Here is an 18,918-nt window from a genome sequence, read left to right as displayed (position 1 = left end):
TGCGCCGTAATCATTCAGCTATAATTGTGCTCTGTACATCATTTTTATTGATTTGCTTATACTTATATATGTTTAGCACTAGGGCTGCACCATTTTTTAATCGATTAATCTAACGATTATTTATTCGATTAGTCGATTAATCTAACAACTAATTTATCGATTATTCTAAAGATTATTTTTTATTACTTGATTAATATAACAATTAATTTACCCAAAATAAATATCAAAAACTTCTAATTAATATTTCAATATTTTATTCAATAATTTTCTCTTAGAAACAAACAAATGTAACAACTTATGTTACCATTTTAATTCAACTTAATTGTCCACCTTATTTTATAGTGTTTACTCACAAACTACTTTAATCTGCTCACCTTGCTTTTCCCTTCAGTTATCTTCCCACACACACGCACACACCTACACCCCTGGTCTCTGCACATACACACCAGCTTGCCCCGCCTGTCTCTTTCTGTTTCTCTCTCCCCTTATGTCTGCACTGTTGACTTTCTTTCTGTGTGTGTGTGTGTGTGGCACTGAATGAAAGGTGCACTTACAAGCTTTTACAAACCAACGGCATAGAGAGACTCACTCTTTGTGTGTTTTTCTGCAGAGCATGTGCGACTGTCAGTAGACCGCACGGGAGGGGTAGCGCGAGGAGAGATTGTGGGCAAGGTTGTAATGCTGCAGCTTGTTCTCTGGGGAATCCATGCTTTGACCGGGTGCAGCCATACTTGATTGCGATTCCCTGATGCACGATATGCAAATCGTGTCAAAGCGGGGTGCAATTAGATTGTATCTTGATGTGAATGTTATAAGTAATAAGTGCATCTTATTTGTTTGTTTGTCAGAATGTTTGTATTTGTGGAGTTATGTTTTAAATTCAATGTATTCAAATGTATATACATTTGTTTTAACAAATGCAGAACTTGGCAGACAGAGGGTGACAGTCTGCCCATACACTGGTTGTTAATGGAAATTAGGACCATATGCAATTTTGCACATAAATGTTGCCATTTGATGTATTGTACTAAACGTAGCTAAAACGTAGCGTAACAGTAGCACACGTAGAGATGAGGCATCAAGTAAGTGAACTGACTCAAAAATATCAGTTACACAGCAATATCTATCTAATGTTTGCTAACATTAGCCACAATAAGCTACTGGTCATACCAGCACAACTAAGGCCATAGCAGCAAAACCCCTGAGTGCATTGAATAGAGCATGGGGGTGTTTTATTGCTTATGAATTCAAACGTTTAATTTGTAAGAGGGAAATTTTGTTATTTTTTCATTCAAAAATGGCATAGTCTTGCTGTAAAGCTAATTTTCATTCATTTGATATGGTCATGATTTACAGCGCTGCTTTAATATCACAGTCATGTTTCTGTTGGTTTCGATGACAACAGGTCAACAGTCTGTGTGGAGAGGAGGGTCAGCTGGAAAGACTGAGGTCTGATCTGAGCCTGCTCAACACCAGCACCCACAACCTGGAGGGCAAACTGACAACCATCACCCTCAACCCAGGTTGGATACACATCTGTGTGTATATGTGTGTGCGTGTTCATATACTTGATGTCACAATGTCAGGAAAATTAGCAACATTAATTACAAAAAGCATTTTCTGGTTGTTACCTTGTTGAGGATGTAGTTAGGTTTAAGGCTAATGTTAGTGTTGAACGTCAAAGCATAAAACTGTAACAACCTGGTCAGAATTTTAAGAGCAGGGTTTATCAACCCTAGCAATTCTTTTGCATGTGTGTCCTCAGGACCTCCTGGTCCTCCAGGTACAGATGGGCTGCTGGGACATCCAGGTGCGCCAGGAGAGAGGGGCCTCAAAGGTTAGTCAACCTTAAGCAATTAAAAAATAAAGTTGAAGTTAAAATTAGTAAAAAATGAGAAGTGTGGTCATTTAGCAACCAAAGATTTCCTAGTTCTGTAATCACTGAGTAACTGGGACAACACAACAAATGGAGAGTAACCATGGCAATGGCTGCGCGTGTAGATGCGGCAGCAAGTAGCTCCCTCAAACTTCGCTACATTTTCATTCTTCGTTACTGAAGCACTTATTACTTACGACAGTGATACACTCATCAGCATTGGAAAAGGAAGTGCAGGGATTGGATTAAGTGCAGTGGACCTTGAGATGATCACTGTTCACGGCATCTCCCGGCCTGACAACCAGACCAGCCAGGCCAAATGTCACCACAAGTGGTGTGACCGAAATAGGAAGAGAGGAAAGAGAAGCGACATAAGAGCTAAGTTAACTCAGGTCGGACCTAAGGTTCTTCCACTACCCAATCTACTTCTGGCTAATGTCCGGTCAACACTAGCACCCTCAACCCAGGTTGGATACACATCTGTGTGTGTATGTGTGTGCGTGTTCATATACTTGATGTCACAATGTCAGGAAAAATAGCAACATTAATTACAAAAAGCATTTTCTGGTTGTTACCTTGTTGAGGATGTAGTTTAGGTTTAAGGCTAACTGTTAGTGTAGAACTTCAAAGCATCAGGTCCGACCTATGGCTATACCACTACTCAGTCGACTCCTGGCTAATGTCCGGTCGCAGGACAATAAAATGGATAAGATATGATTCAGGCTAACTCAACAGTGGGAAGTCAGAGGCTGCTGTGCCCTCATCTTTACTGAGACCTGGCTGCATCACAACATCCCGGATAAAGCTATCGCACTCGATGGTGACAGAACTGACAGACTGAGAGAACACAAGACTCCGGTAAGACGAGAGGAGGCAGTCTCTGTGTTCACATCAATGATGCTTGGTGCTCAAACGTAGTTAAAATGGATGGACATTGATCCCCAGATGTGGAATTTTTATTGTTAAAATGTTGACCATATTATCTGCCCAGAGAATTCACCAGTGTTTTTGTTGCTGATGATGATATTCCTCCAGATGCAAATTCAAAAACTGTCAGGAACTGTATGAGGTCATCAGCAGTCACATGAGAAAACAACAGGATGGTGTTTTTATTGTAGCTGGTGATTTTAATCAAACAGACCTCAAGCGTGGACAGATGAAGCTAATCTATCTTGCATCTTTTATCTTGTAAAAAAATAGAGGAATAGACGAATTTACATTTCTCTCAGAACCATCTGAACAATAACCAAATGTTATGATCTGATAGAGTGGTTCAGAAAGAGAATTGACTCTGTAACACTGGCAGTGTTAGAGCCTTGCTCCAACCTCTGAGCTATAAACAACACCAGAATAAAAGTTTATGTAAAAAGTTAATTTCGTTACCACTGATTTAGCAAAGGTGCATATGTGTGCAGCAGGAGGCATTAGCTTTCAGCTGCAGGTCCGGTGATGATCCCGGCATTGATGACCTGTCGTCTCTTGTCAGACGGCTGATGAAAACCGGTTGATAGATTAGATTAGATTAGATTAGATTAGATTAGATTAGATTAGATTCAACTTTATTGTCATTACACATGTACAAGTACAAGGCAATGAAATGCAGTTTAGGTCTAACCAGAAGTGCAATAAGCAAGTGCAGGATATAAAGTGTGTGCATAAATGCAGGATAGAGCAGTATTATGAAAATATTTTACAAGTGGTACTATAGACATTATATACAGATGGCACTACTATAAACAGAAGTATACTGATGGATATGTACAATAATGAATTGGACTGGGCAGAACAGTAGTGCAATGAATATAAAGTAGTGCAATTTATGGAAATAGGTGGGCTGCAGCCATTATTTTACATACCTTCGCAACTTAGTCAGTGCACTGACATTTCCTATATGAAATCTCTAGCAGGGCTGGACTTTTACTCAAGCCGACAAATTAAGTCTGAGGCAGATGTCTGAGGCAGATGACCTTTAGCATTCCTTGCTTGTGTTTGTGTGCATGTGTGCATGTGCTGGTTTTGTTTTGATTTTATGTACATTTTCCACACACTCACTGATTTGCCAAAAGTTTCAGTATGTTTGAAATTGAACAGGAACAAATGGCAGACTCAAGACAAACAAATGTCTGTAGAGACAGTATATTTAAATTTGACCACCTGTAGGCCAATAAAAATAAAAATTGAAATAAATACATACATATAGATGAATAAAGATGATGTGATTGAAATATATTAATTAGTCAACTTACTAAAACTGTGGACTGTGAACTGTGGATTATTCAGCATGCTTCAGTGATAGTGTTGAACAGCAGAAGATGCAGTTCATCAGTAGATTACCTGTATGCTTCTTCCCAGGTGACAATGGTGTTGTTGGCCCTCCAGGACAAAAGGGAGAAATGGGACTCAATGGACAACCTGGAGAGCCAGGAGTTGCTGGTCAAATTGGTTTGTCATTATGATTATTTGTGGAATAATGGCATTGTTGTTATTCTTAAAGCTGTACTATATATGATTTTTTGAAAAACATACTTGTAGCTTAAATAATTAAATGGGGCTGCAACAGACACTAGATTGCACACCAGAGCTGACAAATTGAATGAAAAACAAACTGTGACATCCAGACAAAGCTGGACTCACAGATGTAAAAAAAATCTCTGAAATCTCTGTCTGCTTCAGACAAAGCAAGGCAACTTTTGTTTATTTTATCATAAAGCATCCAGATTTGCAAGCGGTAGTACACATTTAAAAATTTGCCTATCCACTCTGGCCCAACTGGACCCACTGGACCTTGTGGACCAACCAGTAAGCTTCCACTGATGGTGTGTGTGTGTATGTTAAACTGTCATTATATCAGTAGCCTAGGTGGCTGAAACCAGGTAGCTCATTGCTAGCCATGCTTGCGGCATGGTTCTAGGGATGGCTATGTTGTTCTGTTGGTCAGTTGTCCAACACTTTGATCCAGACTGAACTATCTGAACAACTATTGGATGGATTGAGATGAAACTTGGTTCAAACATTCATGGCCCCCAGAGGATGATTTGCTGCACTCAGGCTCTGTCGTGGAGCGTCTGTTCAGCAGCCACATTTATAATATGGTTTAGAGTTGTTTTGCTGACATTTTTCATGTTAAATGAATACAGCAGCTCATTTTGATGGTAACAGATGCTTTTTGGCTGTATTGACTATGACAACCTTCTCTGTCATCACTCATTTTAAATGTCATGATTTTGTCTGATGATGTCATGATCGTAAAATAATGATTTTATCTGCAGCTCAGCAACTTGGTAATGACTGCTGGTCAACATGAGCCGCTATCAAATTTCACACTGGTTCCGTTGTCAGAACAGAAAAATATGTAAATGAGAGAAAAATATGTAAATTAGAACAACTATATCGTGATTTTGGCTGCATTAAAACATAGAGAGCAGGAGGAGATTAAATGGAGGTTTAATGGCAGTCTCCCTCCCTCACTTTTCTCCTTCTCTCTCTCTCAATTCAGTTAAATTCAATTTAATGTTTTAAGGAAAAGATTGGCAAGTGAGACTTTGCATGGCAGCGGATCGTCTATGACAGCTGCAACAGAGCTGAAATATGACACAGCTGGATGCTGTGTACATTGGCCATTAGGCTTGTTTTTAATTTGCATATATTTGAAGGATAAATACATAAGACAATTTTTGAAAAGTGCTCTTTCCAAATAAAGTTTTATTATAAGCACAGTAGTGCTGAAGGGGAGCACGTGTGTTCAGGCATACTGTATGTAGTACACTGTATGACTCACATACTGACTCACAGTAATCCCAAATGATATTTACTGAAACAGAACCATAACCTTCCCTGGTTTCACATCATGTTGGAGGTTCAGTTAACCTGCAACATGAAGTGAATTTAGTCAGTTCCTGGACGGAAAAATGTATCAGCAGTTTCTCTTCCTTCTTTAGCTGCTGGTCATCATCTGTAATATTGCTGACACACTGCTGTTTCATGTGATGAATGATACAATTTACACAGCTTGCATTTATGAAATATAAATGCTCACCAGAAAAACATAAACAGTTGTTCATAATCATCACTCTGATTGTGTGTGTGTGTGTGTGTGTGCGCGTGCGTGCGTCCGTGCATTCATGTGTGGGTGTGCAGGTCCCAGGGGTCCACCTGGGCTCCCAGGAGCCCCAGGGAATCGAGGACCAGGTGCAAAGGGAGAGAAAGGAGAACTTGGGGCCCAAGGTAAGGGTTTGGATATTGGTTGAAGAATTCATAGCACCACCGTGGAGGTTCCATCAAACCTGACCTGACTAAATGGAAACAAAACACCCTGAAATCATTTTACATTTCTCACATTAATTAGTTTCCTTGCCATTGAATAGGTGTTGTGGGTCTCCTGTCATAAAGAGCTGCTAACATTGAAATAGAACTGAGCCTTTTAGAGTTTAGGACTTAGGACTTTTCTCGCTGTTTTAGTGACCTTTCTACCCTGTAAAGATGTACATTCTAATTAGCTGTGACAGAAAAGCACCCAGGGTTTAATGTTTTGCTTCTGACTGTTTTCCCCTGTGCTTTGATTGCAGGCCCTCGTGGAGACAGAGGTGACATGGGAAACCCTGGCCAAAAAGGTAGCTAAAAATGTTATATGTTGCATACGTGAATGTGTGTATGTTGTATTTCTGTGCTTGTAGATGTGGGCTTGTGTGTGAGATAGAAATGGATTTCTGTTGATTTGTTGTGCACTTCCAGGATCTCCTGGAGTTCCTGGTATTCCTGGGCTCAAAGGAGAAAAAGGAGACCTTGGAAATTATTATTAATAAATCTTTATTCAACATCATACAGTATATCAACTATTCACGTCATAATAAATGACACAAGCTTCCTGCCTTATCTGTAAATCCAGCCATGACTTTATATACACGTTTTTCATTTAATTGGTCAGTAATTGAATCTGTAATTCAATCATGTCTTAAAGTCATAAATCTTAAAAAATCATCCTTGTACTTGGTCTTCATGGTGGTCAGCATTGAGAATGACGGCTCACACAGGTATGTGGTTGGAAAGGGGAGCATCGCCTGCATGGCAACAGCAAAGAGTTCCGGATACTCCTGTCAACATGCGCCCCTTGGCTGAACTGGATTCTCAACATCCCATTACATGCTAGGTCCAGCAGCTCCTCCTTTACTTTTCCACTGAGACCCCACGCCCGTTGTATGGGCAACAAAGGGGTCGCATACCCAGTCCCCAGCATCTGTGTCAACATCAGTGAAATAGTCATAGGTACACAATCTCAGCTGATATTTGGTTTGTGTTCAAAAACTCTGAGTTGTGGGAACATGTCGGTGATGCCATTTCGCACCTGCCTTCTCCAGATCTCTGTTTTTCCTTGGAATGCTTTGATTTTGACGCTTACTTCCAGGATAGAGGCATATCTGCCTTGAAGAGACAAACTGAGTTTGTTCAATAAGTTGAACACATCTGTGAGGTAGGTGAGCTGTGCGATCTATTCGGATCCATAGCGCTACAGTGATAGGCTTGTCATTCTGGATGAATTTGAACAGCTCTGAGCGCAGTTCGTTCACCCGCTGTAGCACTTTCCCATCGCACCTCTGAGAGGAACAACTGGGTGTCCTGTCCTGTGCCCATCTCCCTGCACAGCTGGCCGAATATGTGGTTGACCACAGTCACCAAGGACCCCACTTTGAGAATCACTGGCCTATAGCTTTTAGCCTCAGGCAGATATGAGGAGTGGGCTACAGAGGCCTGGTAAAGTCACTTCTTTCTGGTAAACTCCACACCCCTAGATTTTTTTCCTTTTCAAACTTCTAGTCTTCAGGCCCAACCGAAGCTGACTCAAGTGACATCACCTCGGGACATATATCAGACTTCACACAGCTTCCTTTAGACGACTTTTTTCACATATGTAGTCATACTCCCCAACACATGGAAACACTTTGATGTATATAATCAGCTAAGTTCCCTTACTGGCAGGGCTGTGTATTTGCGCCTTCTAGCGGGTTACCACTGTGGCATAGATTAGATTTGTGTATGCAGTGAGTTTGTGCCAACTTTTCTACACATGGACACAACACAATAATAAACACACAAATAAGGTGAGAATAGAGTAGAGGAGAGAATGAATCAGCTGACCTGCATGTGAAAATTACACTTCGATAAATGCACACCTGCTTGTTTTAATAATCCAGTGAGCTTTAAAGTACTAATTGGCAATTTAAATTGTGTTTTTAATGCAGTGTGCTTCAACTGAATTAAGGGGCCATCAGTTGGCACTGACTCACATCAACTGCTGCCAGCTTATTAAACACAAACATTCTGGTCCCGTGATTCAGAAGAAATTTTGGTCGCTGATCTGGCCTCTAAAAATGATGATAACTAGATTTTATCCATGCATGTCCACGTCAGTGATGTCCAGCAAATGTCTTTCATAAGATCTCATTTTGTTGTCTTCTCATCAGGTGCAAGTGGACCCCCTGGTTTCAGTGGAACTCAAGGCAAGTGTGTATTAAAATGACAGGAATCATGTTTCTGCCATATGTGCTGTGCAAAGCATTTGAAGTTACAGAAAACATCAAGTAACAACTAAAAATTAACTTACATAGTTTTCTAGAGATAGCTGCAGGTGATATGATAAGGATGAGATTACATATAAGGTAAGAGATGTAACCTTATGGGATTATTCCATTTCCATTCCATTATTCCATTGATTGTGTTATTGTTTTTGCAGGCATTACAGCATTATGTAAAATGTTAATCAAAGGCGCATTTATAAATTTAATCATTCTGTTGCAAAGCTTGCTAGTGCAACATAGTCAGTGCACTTCTTCTGTGCCATTCTTCTATGCAAACAAATTAGAATACATTTTTACATCTGCAAGAGTGTCCAATTTACTCATCTTTTGTTAAGCTACACAAAGTTAAGACAATGAGCCACCTCGCCACCTCCTGCACTAAATAGTTTACTAGTCCAGATTGTTCTGTACCCAGTTCTGGTTAAAATTACCTATGACAGTGATACAATCAGTATGACATACTCAATTGATGGTTTACGTTCATATCAGTTCATGTAAACTGTCAGTTTGGTTGGAAGATATATTTAGTAATTTTTCCTCCACAGGTCCTCCCGGACCACCAGGTGCCAAAGGAGACAAGGGAGACCAAGGAAACCCACCAGAGTGTAAGTCTGCATGGGACAGACCTGAGAGAGAAATAAAAAGAGAGAGGATAGAAATTTTCAGTAACTACTACTAACTAAAACTAACTTCTAAAATGGTACTTTTAGTAACTTGATAACATCACCTGAAGGGACATTAAAATGTCTGAAAGTTGTGTTTGTGGTTCACCACTATTTTGGAAATTAGTTAATCCAGAAAAGCCATATATGGTCAAAATGGAAAAAGCTTCAACTGTTATGGCTGACTGTAATAGCCTGATATTCTTGTCAGTTAAGCGAGTGCACCCCCAAAACACTTCACTTAAATCCTTAACATGTCCTTAACAGAACAATTTGTATGTGTAGAGAGAACTTTGGGGTTTTCTTAATAATTTCAAACTAGTGGGAACATTTTTGGAGCTGTTCAGTGGCCATTAAGGGAGCTGCAGCTGGATGCACTGGCTTCTCTACTCATTGGGACAGCAATCCAACTGATTTATTAAGACATGGAGGCCCTTCCCCATTGTACAAATTGGCAACAGTTCACCTCTCAGTAATGTTGGTTGCAGTTTAGTAATTATTAACAGATTATCGAATTCTCCCAGATGTTTCCCTTGTTTTGTCAAGTTTGTCTTAAAGGGTTGGTTCACCCAAATCTCCCCACGTAGCGCTAGTGGTATATAAGATAGTTTTGGTTTTAATTGCCCAGGTTTTGAGCTACGTCTCTGAGATTTCTGTTATCATCTTAATACTAATGGAGTTGAATAGGATTTTGTGAGTGCTCAGAGCATTGAAAACGTACATTTTAAAAATCAATAAGCAATATCTTTTCAGAAACAGTGTCTCTAGAACTCTGCAGTTCACAGTGAGGTCTGTGGATTATTCAAACTACTTTGTACCCAATAAATAGTCCAAACTAAAATGGTTGACAGCGTTTTTGAGTAATGGAGACACAGTATCTGGAAATAGTTGTTGCCTTAGAATATTTAAAAAAGTATTTGTTGGGCGGTGAGCATCCACATTCAAATCTTACACAGACATCTCAAAACCTGGCCATATACTGGCTAGGTTTTGGCAGTGCATTAGTTCACACAAGAAAAAAGAACTTTAAAGTTTGAGATTAACAGGGTCTAGATTAGGAAACATCTGGAACTGGCCAACTAGATGTTCACCTGGGAGCATAATATCTCCTGTAATAGATGTGTACTGTTGTTACCATCTAAATCTTAAACGATAATATCCTGTGGAAATATTCTTTGTCAGTATATTAAAGCCGAGTTTTAATAGTTTTATTAATAGCTGCGTAGAAATTTTGTTGAAGAATGCGATAAATATGAGCCAATGGGAATGTCATCAGGTTGAATAAGTTAAAATAAACAGTGAGATTAAACAGAAATTAGTACATTTTCTATAAACTGACCACTCTTACCTGGCTTTGAAGATTTGCCACATACCTTGTTAAATATAGCAGGAGAATTGTGAATTGTTTTTGGTTCAGTATATTTGATACGTACATATGACAAGTCAGAAAACCAAACTATATATCTCTCTTCTGATCCATGGTTGTTAATATTGAGGGACAACTTATTTCAACTTAATTCACATTTGTGTAGTTATTATGTTATTATGTATACAAGAAGTATAAGACTCAATTCAATTTAATTTTATTTATATACCGCCAATTCATAATAGAAGTTATCTAATTGCACTTTTCCTATAGAGCAGGTCTAGGCAAAATGCAAATACCACATATAATTTTTTTTTAAATAGTAGAATAGTAATTGTAGTGTTAATATTAATAAATTAGTAATAATAGGAATGACAGCTATAGGAAAAATAATGTCAGTATTAGTAATAGAGCCAATAACAACAACTGTAATAACAGTTGTCGACATTGAATATGACCTTTTAATGAATTATCTACATTCTGACAAACAAAAATGGCATTAATGTCTTCCTGTGATTTGATTATTGTGCATATTGATAATAAACTTAGTTCCGGAATTATACCATAGGAGAAATCAACTGACATAGAGCAACAATTTAATAACTGACTTACTGCACGTTAAAAATTGCAGTAAAGCTTAATTATCCTAAGACAAATGTACATAGTGAAATGCGGTAATAGACCTACATCACAAATAGTAATAAGCGTCAATAAATAAAAATAGTTGACATGATAACACACAGTATAGACATAGTAACATTACTTTTATATGTAATGCGTAGTTTAAAAAGGCAGTGCTGCAGTCCATGTAAGTTCTGGAGGCTGGGGTGCAACGGGAGAAGTCTTTAGTAAGAGCACAGATGATAAAGTGTTATTTTCAATAAAAACATAACATTTACACTTAGCAATACTGAGTAAAAATACTGTTTACTGTAGGGATGAAATTAACTTCATCACACAAAAATTGCCCAGGAGTACCAAACCTTATGTCACGGTCATGTACAAAGCTACCACTTAAACAATGAAGAAATTTAGCCGTAACACTGTTCACAAACCTGCGGGCCTTGTCTGTCTCCCCTGGACTGGCATTGATGGGTGAGGCAGGGAGAGCAGTGATGACATGCAGGTAAAGCAGGTCTGAGCTGGATGCTGGTGACCTCCTCAGGTCATTCAACTGCACTGGATGAGTAGGACATCTGGTACTGCTCTTACTGGTATGGACTGGTCAGAGAACGTTCTTCACCTCAGAACAACCCAGATATCATCCACACCAAGGTTGGTCCTCATGGTCTCTACAGCTCTCTAAGCCCCACACTGGACTGATGATCCAGACTTACGCTGTGTGATCTGTTGATCGTGACGCTATCAATCAATACCACTGTAATATGGTGTAAACGTGCCAGATTTAGACAAAAGGCTCATGTTAATTTCCATCCGCTGCACCAAGTTAATATTAAGTTAGCTAACGTGAATAGTGTGAATTCACAAAACCAAATTTCAATGTATCAACACCATTGCATTATTTTTGATTGCAATCAACATATATTGATAAATGCCTTTATTGAGACATCTCCCAAGCTTCATTTCACTCTTTTTCATTCATATGCACAATGAATGATACTGAAGTGATTGGATTAACCAACTAAATATATATCAGTAAGCAGTGCAACAAATATTAATCTACAAGCTTCCTTTGACACTTGCCATTCTAGTTATTTTGCTCGTTGAGAATCTGTGTGGTATGTTAATGCAGAAAGCTAGTTGGAATATTGTTTATAATACTCACCAGTCTTGTGAAAGTGAACTGATGACACTGGACATCCCAGGGACTGGAATCAAGTGGCCCTTCTTTTTCCGCTTGCTGGGCGTGGAGGTCAGTGGGTCATCATGAAAATATAATAAACATGTTAGTGACTAGTAGCATTAGCTATTCAGGACTAAGGGAGGAGACAGTGCCATGGCCTGACCTTTCTCCAAAGAATACATGTGCCAGCTGTGGTATTGTAGTGTAGTATAGCATAATTAATGTGCTGTTTATATTGTCGATTACCAATAGTTTTTTACTGCTTGTAGGTTTACTTAATGGAACTTGTGTATATGGTGAGCAATAAATATGCATCAACATCGTGAAAGTGTATCACCTATGGTCTTTGACAGGCTATATTACAGTAACGTTAGGCTACAGGCTCCCCTGAGTGGCTTATAGACCTGAAAAGCTCAGGCTAGTGGCTTATGTTGTTTAGGAAAGTTAGGTTGTTAAGGGATTGAAATGCTTGTGTGTTAACCACAGAAATTATTCTGCCATCGCTGTTGTCGCTAGCAACCAGCAGTAAACTTAGCTAAAGTTAGCTCACTTTGCTAGCGTTAGCTTGGGTTGTTAGCAAGCTACTAACTTTACGCAGGCAGGAATTTTGACACCAAAATAGCATGGTGACAAGGGGCGCTGTTTCGCTGGCACATTGAAATGCCAATTGCAAAATGAATTGCCATTTGAATAAAGAGGCCAAAAAACGTCCATAAATGGCTTGCTTTAAGCGCTGCATTGCTTAAAACAAGCTAGACGTCACACAATACTGAGTGAGTTACTCACTAACATTATTTAAGTTTGTAATGTTTCCATTTTGATCGCTGGCAATTAGTTTGATAACATAAAAACAGAGTAGGTGGAAGAAGGAAGTGTCGGTACAAAAGGTTAGTTTGTTCATTTTAAACCGTATCAACCGTAATATCAATCATAGCCCAGAGGTTGTATATCTACATTATAAATTAAATTTTCGCCCTATCACTTTTTGATGGCTATATTCACTTGATATTTAGTATGAACACCAGACTATCCAAACAATCCCCAAGTTTGAGCCACCAGGAACTTTAAACAGCTGCAACTTTGTGTCACCACAGTGAATGTGCGTCTCGTGCCGGGGAGTTCCCGGGGGCGAGTGGAGGTGAAGTACAACGGGGCCTGGGGCACCGTGTGTGATGACAGCTTTGACACTGTGGATGGCAAGGTGATCTGTAAGATGTTGGGCTTCCAAACCGCCATTTCCACCTTCACTGCCAGCCCAGGTAAGTCCACTGCCACCATCACATTGGTGATGTTCCCCAGCACTTCTTTCTACATTAGCACACTGCTATTCTGACCCTCACACTACAAGAGCTAAGAAAGCAGCCTACAGTGGGTACGGAAAGTATTCAGACCCCTTTAAATTTTTCACTCTTTGTTTCATTGCAGCCATTTGCTAAAATCAAAAAAGTTCATTTTATTTTTCATTAATGTACACTCAGCACCCCATCTTGACAGAAAAAAACAGAAATGTATGCAAATTTATTAAAAAAGAAAAACTGAAATATCACATGGCCTTGAGACCCTTTGCCCCATATTGAGTAGAAGCACCCTTTTGAGCTAGTACAGCCATTGATGCAACAAGTTTTTCACACCTGGATTTGGGGATCCTCTGCCATTCTTCCTTGCAGATCCTTTCCAGTTCCGTCAGGTTGGATGGTGAACGTTGGTGGACAGCCATTTTCAGTCTCACCAGAAATGCTCAATTGGGTTTAGGTCAGGGCTCTGGCTGGGCCAGTCAAGAATGGTCACAGAGTTGTTCCGAAGCCACTCCTTTGTTATTTTAGCTGTGTCCTTAGGGTCATTATCTTGTTGGAAGGTGAACCTTCGGCCCAATCTGAGGTCTGAGCACTCTGGAAGAGGTTTTCATCTTTCCTTCAATTGCAACCAGTCGTCCTGTCCCTGCAGCTGAAAAACACCCCCATAGCATGATGCTGCCACCACCATGTTTCACTGTTTGGATTGTATTGGGCAGGTGATGAGCAGTGCCTGGTTTTCTCCACACATACCGCTTAGAATTAATGCCAAAAAGTTCAATCTTGGTCTCATCAGACCAGAGGATCTTATTTCTCATAGTCTGAGAGTCCTTCATGTGTTTTTTGGCAAACTCTATGCGGGCTTTCATATGTCTTGCCTGGCCACACTGCCATAAAGCCCCGACTGGTGGAGGGCTGCAGTGATAGTTGACTTTCTGGAACTTTCTCCCATCTCCCTACTGCATCTCTGGAGCTCAGCCACAGTGATCTTTGGGTTCTTTTTTACCTCTCTCACTAAGGCTCTTCTCCCATGATTGCTCAGTTTGGCTGCACGGCCAGGTCTAGGAAGAGTTCTGGTCGTCCCAAACTTCATCCATTTAAGGATTATGGAGGCCACTGTGCTCTTAGGAACCTTGAGTGCTGCAGAAATTCTTTTGTAACCTTGGCCAGATCTGTGCCTTGCCACAATTCTATCTCTGAGCTCTTCGGGCAGTTGCTTCGACCTCATGATTCTCATTTGCTCTGACATGCACTGTGAGCTGTAAGGTCTTATAGACAGGTGTGTGCCTTTCCTAATCAAGTCCAATCAGTTTAATTAAACACAGCTGGACTCCAATGAAGGAGTAGAACCATCTCAAGGAGGATCAGAAGAAATGGACAGCATGTGAGTTAAATATGAGTGTCACAGCAAAGGGTCTGAATACTTATGACCATGTGATATTTCAGTTTTTCTTTTTTAATAAATTTGCAAAAATTTCTACATTTCTGTTTTTTTCTGTCAAGATGGGGTGCTGAGTGTGCATTAATGAGAAATAAAATGAACTTTTTGGATTTTATTTAATGGCTGCAATGAAACAAAGAGTGAAAAATTTAAAGGGGTCTGAATACTTTCCGTACCCACTGTCATTGAGCATTTGATGGTACTTAAAGGATAATTTTGGTTTATTACAACTTGGATCTTATTTTTGTAGGTTTTGCCAATTTTTTTATCAGTTATGATAACATTGTAGTCAGCGACATCACTACAATGAACTCTGACAGGGCATCATTCTGATCAGACAGGTCATAAACAAAGACAGGTTATAAACAAACCAGCAGTTTATCCAGATTATCTAAACCACTTTATTTGAATATAAAAGTAAGAAAGTGAGTGCACTTGCTGGTGCTGGTTATAATCTCTCATTGCACAGAAAAACTGTGCACTTAACTACGGCAAGTAAGATGGGTCAAAGTTAAAGCAGGAAGTTGGTCTGTAAACTGTGACGAATCTTAGCAACAGATAGTCTGGGTAATAATATTTTCATTTTCCTTAATTTTCTCTTCAAAATGGTCTACATAGTTTGTTTAAGCTGTTTAGTAACCTGAACAATCAAATTTCAGACTTTGTGTTCCTGTCTCTCAGCAATTACTTTAGTGACTACATTTTTATCTCAACTGATCGCCAACTCTTTTTTTCTGCTACTTAGCTCTGCATAACAGCATCAGCAATGATTGTTATAGAACATCATACCATTAGTCAAAAGCAGTTTGCAAATTTTGGGAAATGCGCTAATTCACTTTCAAAGATTGAGACGAGAAGATAGGTATCGATCTTAGGTCTCAATCTTGTTCAAGACACAGGGTGAAAACAAACGCTCTGCAAAGATAAAGTACTGGCAGCTGCTGATTCTGAGGACAGACAGGATGAACATCTACAGTATCTGAAAATTATGCATCATTAATGACATGTTGAATAAAGTCCCACAAAGTAAGTAGTCATTAGCCCATGCGTGTTAGCCTGTATGTTTAAGATTTTTGAGCATGTTGCAAATTTAATTATCCCTGATTATATGGATCATACTGTTTATCCTGCTGTTATATTATTTCCACACAAGTTTCGGATATAACTATAGAAATTATACATCTGTCAGTTGTTTATTCAAAATAATTATATGTGCGTGCAGTCTGTTCCATAGTTGCAGACCCTGCAGAAAGTATCGGGCAGATGGATAAATGGTTGTCTACATAACTTTCCCAAAAATAACAAATTTAGTTTTTACTTTTCTGTTGTGTAGGCTACTGTCACTACACAGTTAGTACTAGAGAAGTGATTTGTTGTTACGTCTAAGGGAATTAATTACCACTAATCCATGTGGGTGTACCAGCTACTAACAGGCTACAACATACTGTATGAGTGTCATTGGTTGCTGACGCCAAAGAAAAGGTGCTGACCTACCCGAATCCTGATAAAATCAATTCCTCTCCTGCGGTGGCACTTCCCTCGAGCTAGGTGGTGGAAGCTGACCTGGTGTCCTCTGGTTGTCAGCCATGCACTGACTGCTCAAAGCTCAGCATTGGTTTCACTTAATTTAGGTTAAGATAGAAACACAGACTGAAACTAAACCAAAATACCTCAGGTATGAGGGTTATTCATCACAGTATTAACAAAGTAATAATCGCTCACTATCTCTGCAGCACGCCAACTTTCTTGTGTTTGTGTCACCTTCCTCCTCAGCATCTGTCTCTGACAGGCTCATATCAGATAAGACCTACTTGACTTTCAGCAACTAATCAATAGGACAATGACAACCATGTGACAGTACGGATTAAACAAAGAAGATACAAAGTGTTAATTAATAACCTTTAGAGGTGTTGGTATGTGTATTTTTGAACTTTGGACAGCCAGGCTAGTGTGCCATGACATGACTAATGAAAATGTAAAGCAAACTTTGTTATTGCACTTGCAAAAAAAATTCATAATTATAATGTTAAAAAAGCCCCTAATGAATGCATGTCTTATTCTAACACTGCTGTCCTTCTGTAGGGACTGGTAGGATCTGGCTGGATGAGCTGCGATGCTTAGGAACAGAGTCTGATATCTTTAACTGCCCACACAGTGGAGTTGGTGTTAACAACTGCCAACACATCGAGGACGTCGGAGTGCAGTGTGTCTAGACTGACACCACACCGAAGACTAAACATGCAGTGATGATTTGACTGGATATATATATATATATATACACATGTATACATGCCTACATCACATGCTCACGTCTCACTGGGGATATAAGCAGATAACAGCGCTGTTACTAATGATATTCACATGATGTTTGCAGCTCATTACATATTCATAAAACACAGCATATAAAATTGCATTCAGCTAAGATTCACTTTATTACTAAACACATTAGCTTAAATGACAGTGTACTGTAAACAAAAGATCACGCTAATAAAACTTTCCTGGTATAAAATTCTCAGGCATCATTTCTCTACTCTATACTCTGTTGTTTAATAATAATTACCAAATGAGACTGAGCTGCAACCGTCTGCCTCTGTAGTCCAAATCATTTTCTGTCACTCTGTCCTCATCACTCCACGTCCTCCTCCACTCAGCCTCTCTTGCCTTAAGCGACATGCTTGCCATCACCTTCCATCCATTGCACATCACCACTGTTGATGCAGAGGTCAGAGAAGATGAAGAAGTCACATTCAAGGACAGGAGTCATGCTGAGGAATGGTTTCTGACAAAGCTGGCTCAGTCACGTTTTCCCAGACGCCTCAGGGAACATACTGTAGATACACATGTCGAGTTCACATGAAGTGACATCACAGTTGGTACACTTAAATGGGTAATAAGTCAGATTTATATTGTTTATGTTTTATGTCCTATGTCACCTTCATCATTTAGCATCTTTTATTGTATTGTTTTTTCTACTCTTATTACAAAATAATCACAATGTATCTGCTTTCTTTATTTCTTTATTTAATCTTTACTTAATCTTATTGAGATTAAATCTCTATTTTAAGAGAGACATGATAAAGACATTGATAGAGTTGTTGATCAGAATCAGTGGAACTGATATTTCTGGCAAAATCTGGTGAAGACTTCTCTCCTGGTGGCATCCCAAAACACTACCAATCCTGCTCACATGTGACGAGCAGTATTTAAGGGAGGAGCTCATGTAATTACTGAATGACCTTCCAAGCTGCACCTCATTAAATGTATTTTCATGGAATACTGACACTCACTGAAATCACTGCTGCCTTGCAAACGATTCAAGTGACAGTGACACTCTTCAGTGATGCAAAAGTTATTAAAGCTGCACTAATAACTATTTTTATATTAAGAATGGGTTAAATGGCTATGTGTAATAATTTTGGTTCAGTCTCACTACTCTCATCAATCTCATTTCAAGCAGGCAGCTGTTTTTTGTGAAAAAGCTAAACACCCACTGTATACTACCTGCACAGCACCAAACCGCAGACAAATACAGACTAGTGAGCATAGTGGAGCATTTAGCAACTAAACAACTAGCCAGATATCTCCCTCAGGAGTTGGTGGAAACTAAAACTGAGTGAAGAGGAGAGTAAATATTGGACTTACATTCATTAGGTGGATGCAAACACCACTCCAAATGCTGTCTGCTGGATGTGTACATTGGCAATTTTAACTGTTTGCTAACAATTTTGCACTACAGCTTTATTTGATAATATGTCAATGTTGTGTTTACAGCTTGATATGCTGCCCCCAAGTGCCCCAAAATATCAATTAATGCAGCTTTGACTGCACTGAAAACATTTTTCTCTGTTTTTCAACAGCATACATCCTGAAGAAATCATAATACAAAGCAAATGATTGCTAAAAGA

At 39.3% G+C, this 18,918-nt stretch overlaps 1 protein-coding gene and 1 long non-coding RNA gene across 4 annotated transcripts in view; one reads left to right on the top strand and one right to left on the bottom strand.

Annotated features, from left to right (window-relative positions):
- The window catches only part of marco (macrophage receptor with collagenous structure), a 30,473-nt gene extending 12,948 nt beyond the window's left edge, over positions 1-17,525 (top strand). The window contains exons 4-12 of the mRNA XM_044217311.1: positions 1,406-1,523; positions 1,766-1,837; positions 4,229-4,318; positions 6,014-6,100; positions 6,442-6,486; positions 8,335-8,370; positions 8,994-9,053; positions 13,375-13,539; positions 17,096-17,525. Coding sequence (XP_044073246.1) covers positions 1,406-1,523; positions 1,766-1,837; positions 4,229-4,318; positions 6,014-6,100; positions 6,442-6,486; positions 8,335-8,370; positions 8,994-9,053; positions 13,375-13,539; positions 17,096-17,226 — 804 coding nt within the window. The 3' untranslated portion in view covers positions 17,227-17,525. The remainder of the gene's footprint in view (positions 1-1,405; positions 1,524-1,765; positions 1,838-4,228; positions 4,319-6,013; positions 6,101-6,441; positions 6,487-8,334; positions 8,371-8,993; positions 9,054-13,374; positions 13,540-17,095) is intronic.
- On the bottom strand, positions 8,377-18,386 carry LOC122885750. 3 transcript variants are annotated; one of them, XR_006380184.1, is made up of 4 exons: positions 17,574-18,386; positions 16,508-16,634; positions 11,532-12,337; positions 8,377-9,074 (listed from the first exon to the last, which is right to left on the bottom strand). It is a non-coding gene; the product is annotated as an uncharacterized LOC122885750 (long non-coding RNA). The 3 variants fall into 3 exon arrangements; XR_006380185.1 differs by lacking the exon at positions 8,377-9,074 and adding an exon at positions 10,789-11,319; XR_006380183.1 differs by lacking the exon at positions 8,377-9,074 and having other exon boundaries at positions 10,789-12,337.
- Between the last annotated feature and the right edge of the window lie 532 nt (positions 18,387-18,918).

The sequence above is a fragment of the Siniperca chuatsi genome, linkage group LG12 (assembly GCF_020085105.1).
Source record: "Siniperca chuatsi isolate FFG_IHB_CAS linkage group LG12, ASM2008510v1, whole genome shotgun sequence".
Lineage (NCBI taxonomy): Eukaryota > Metazoa > Chordata > Actinopteri > Centrarchiformes > Sinipercidae > Siniperca > Siniperca chuatsi.
This window is presented reverse-complemented; position numbering and strand designations above follow the sequence as displayed.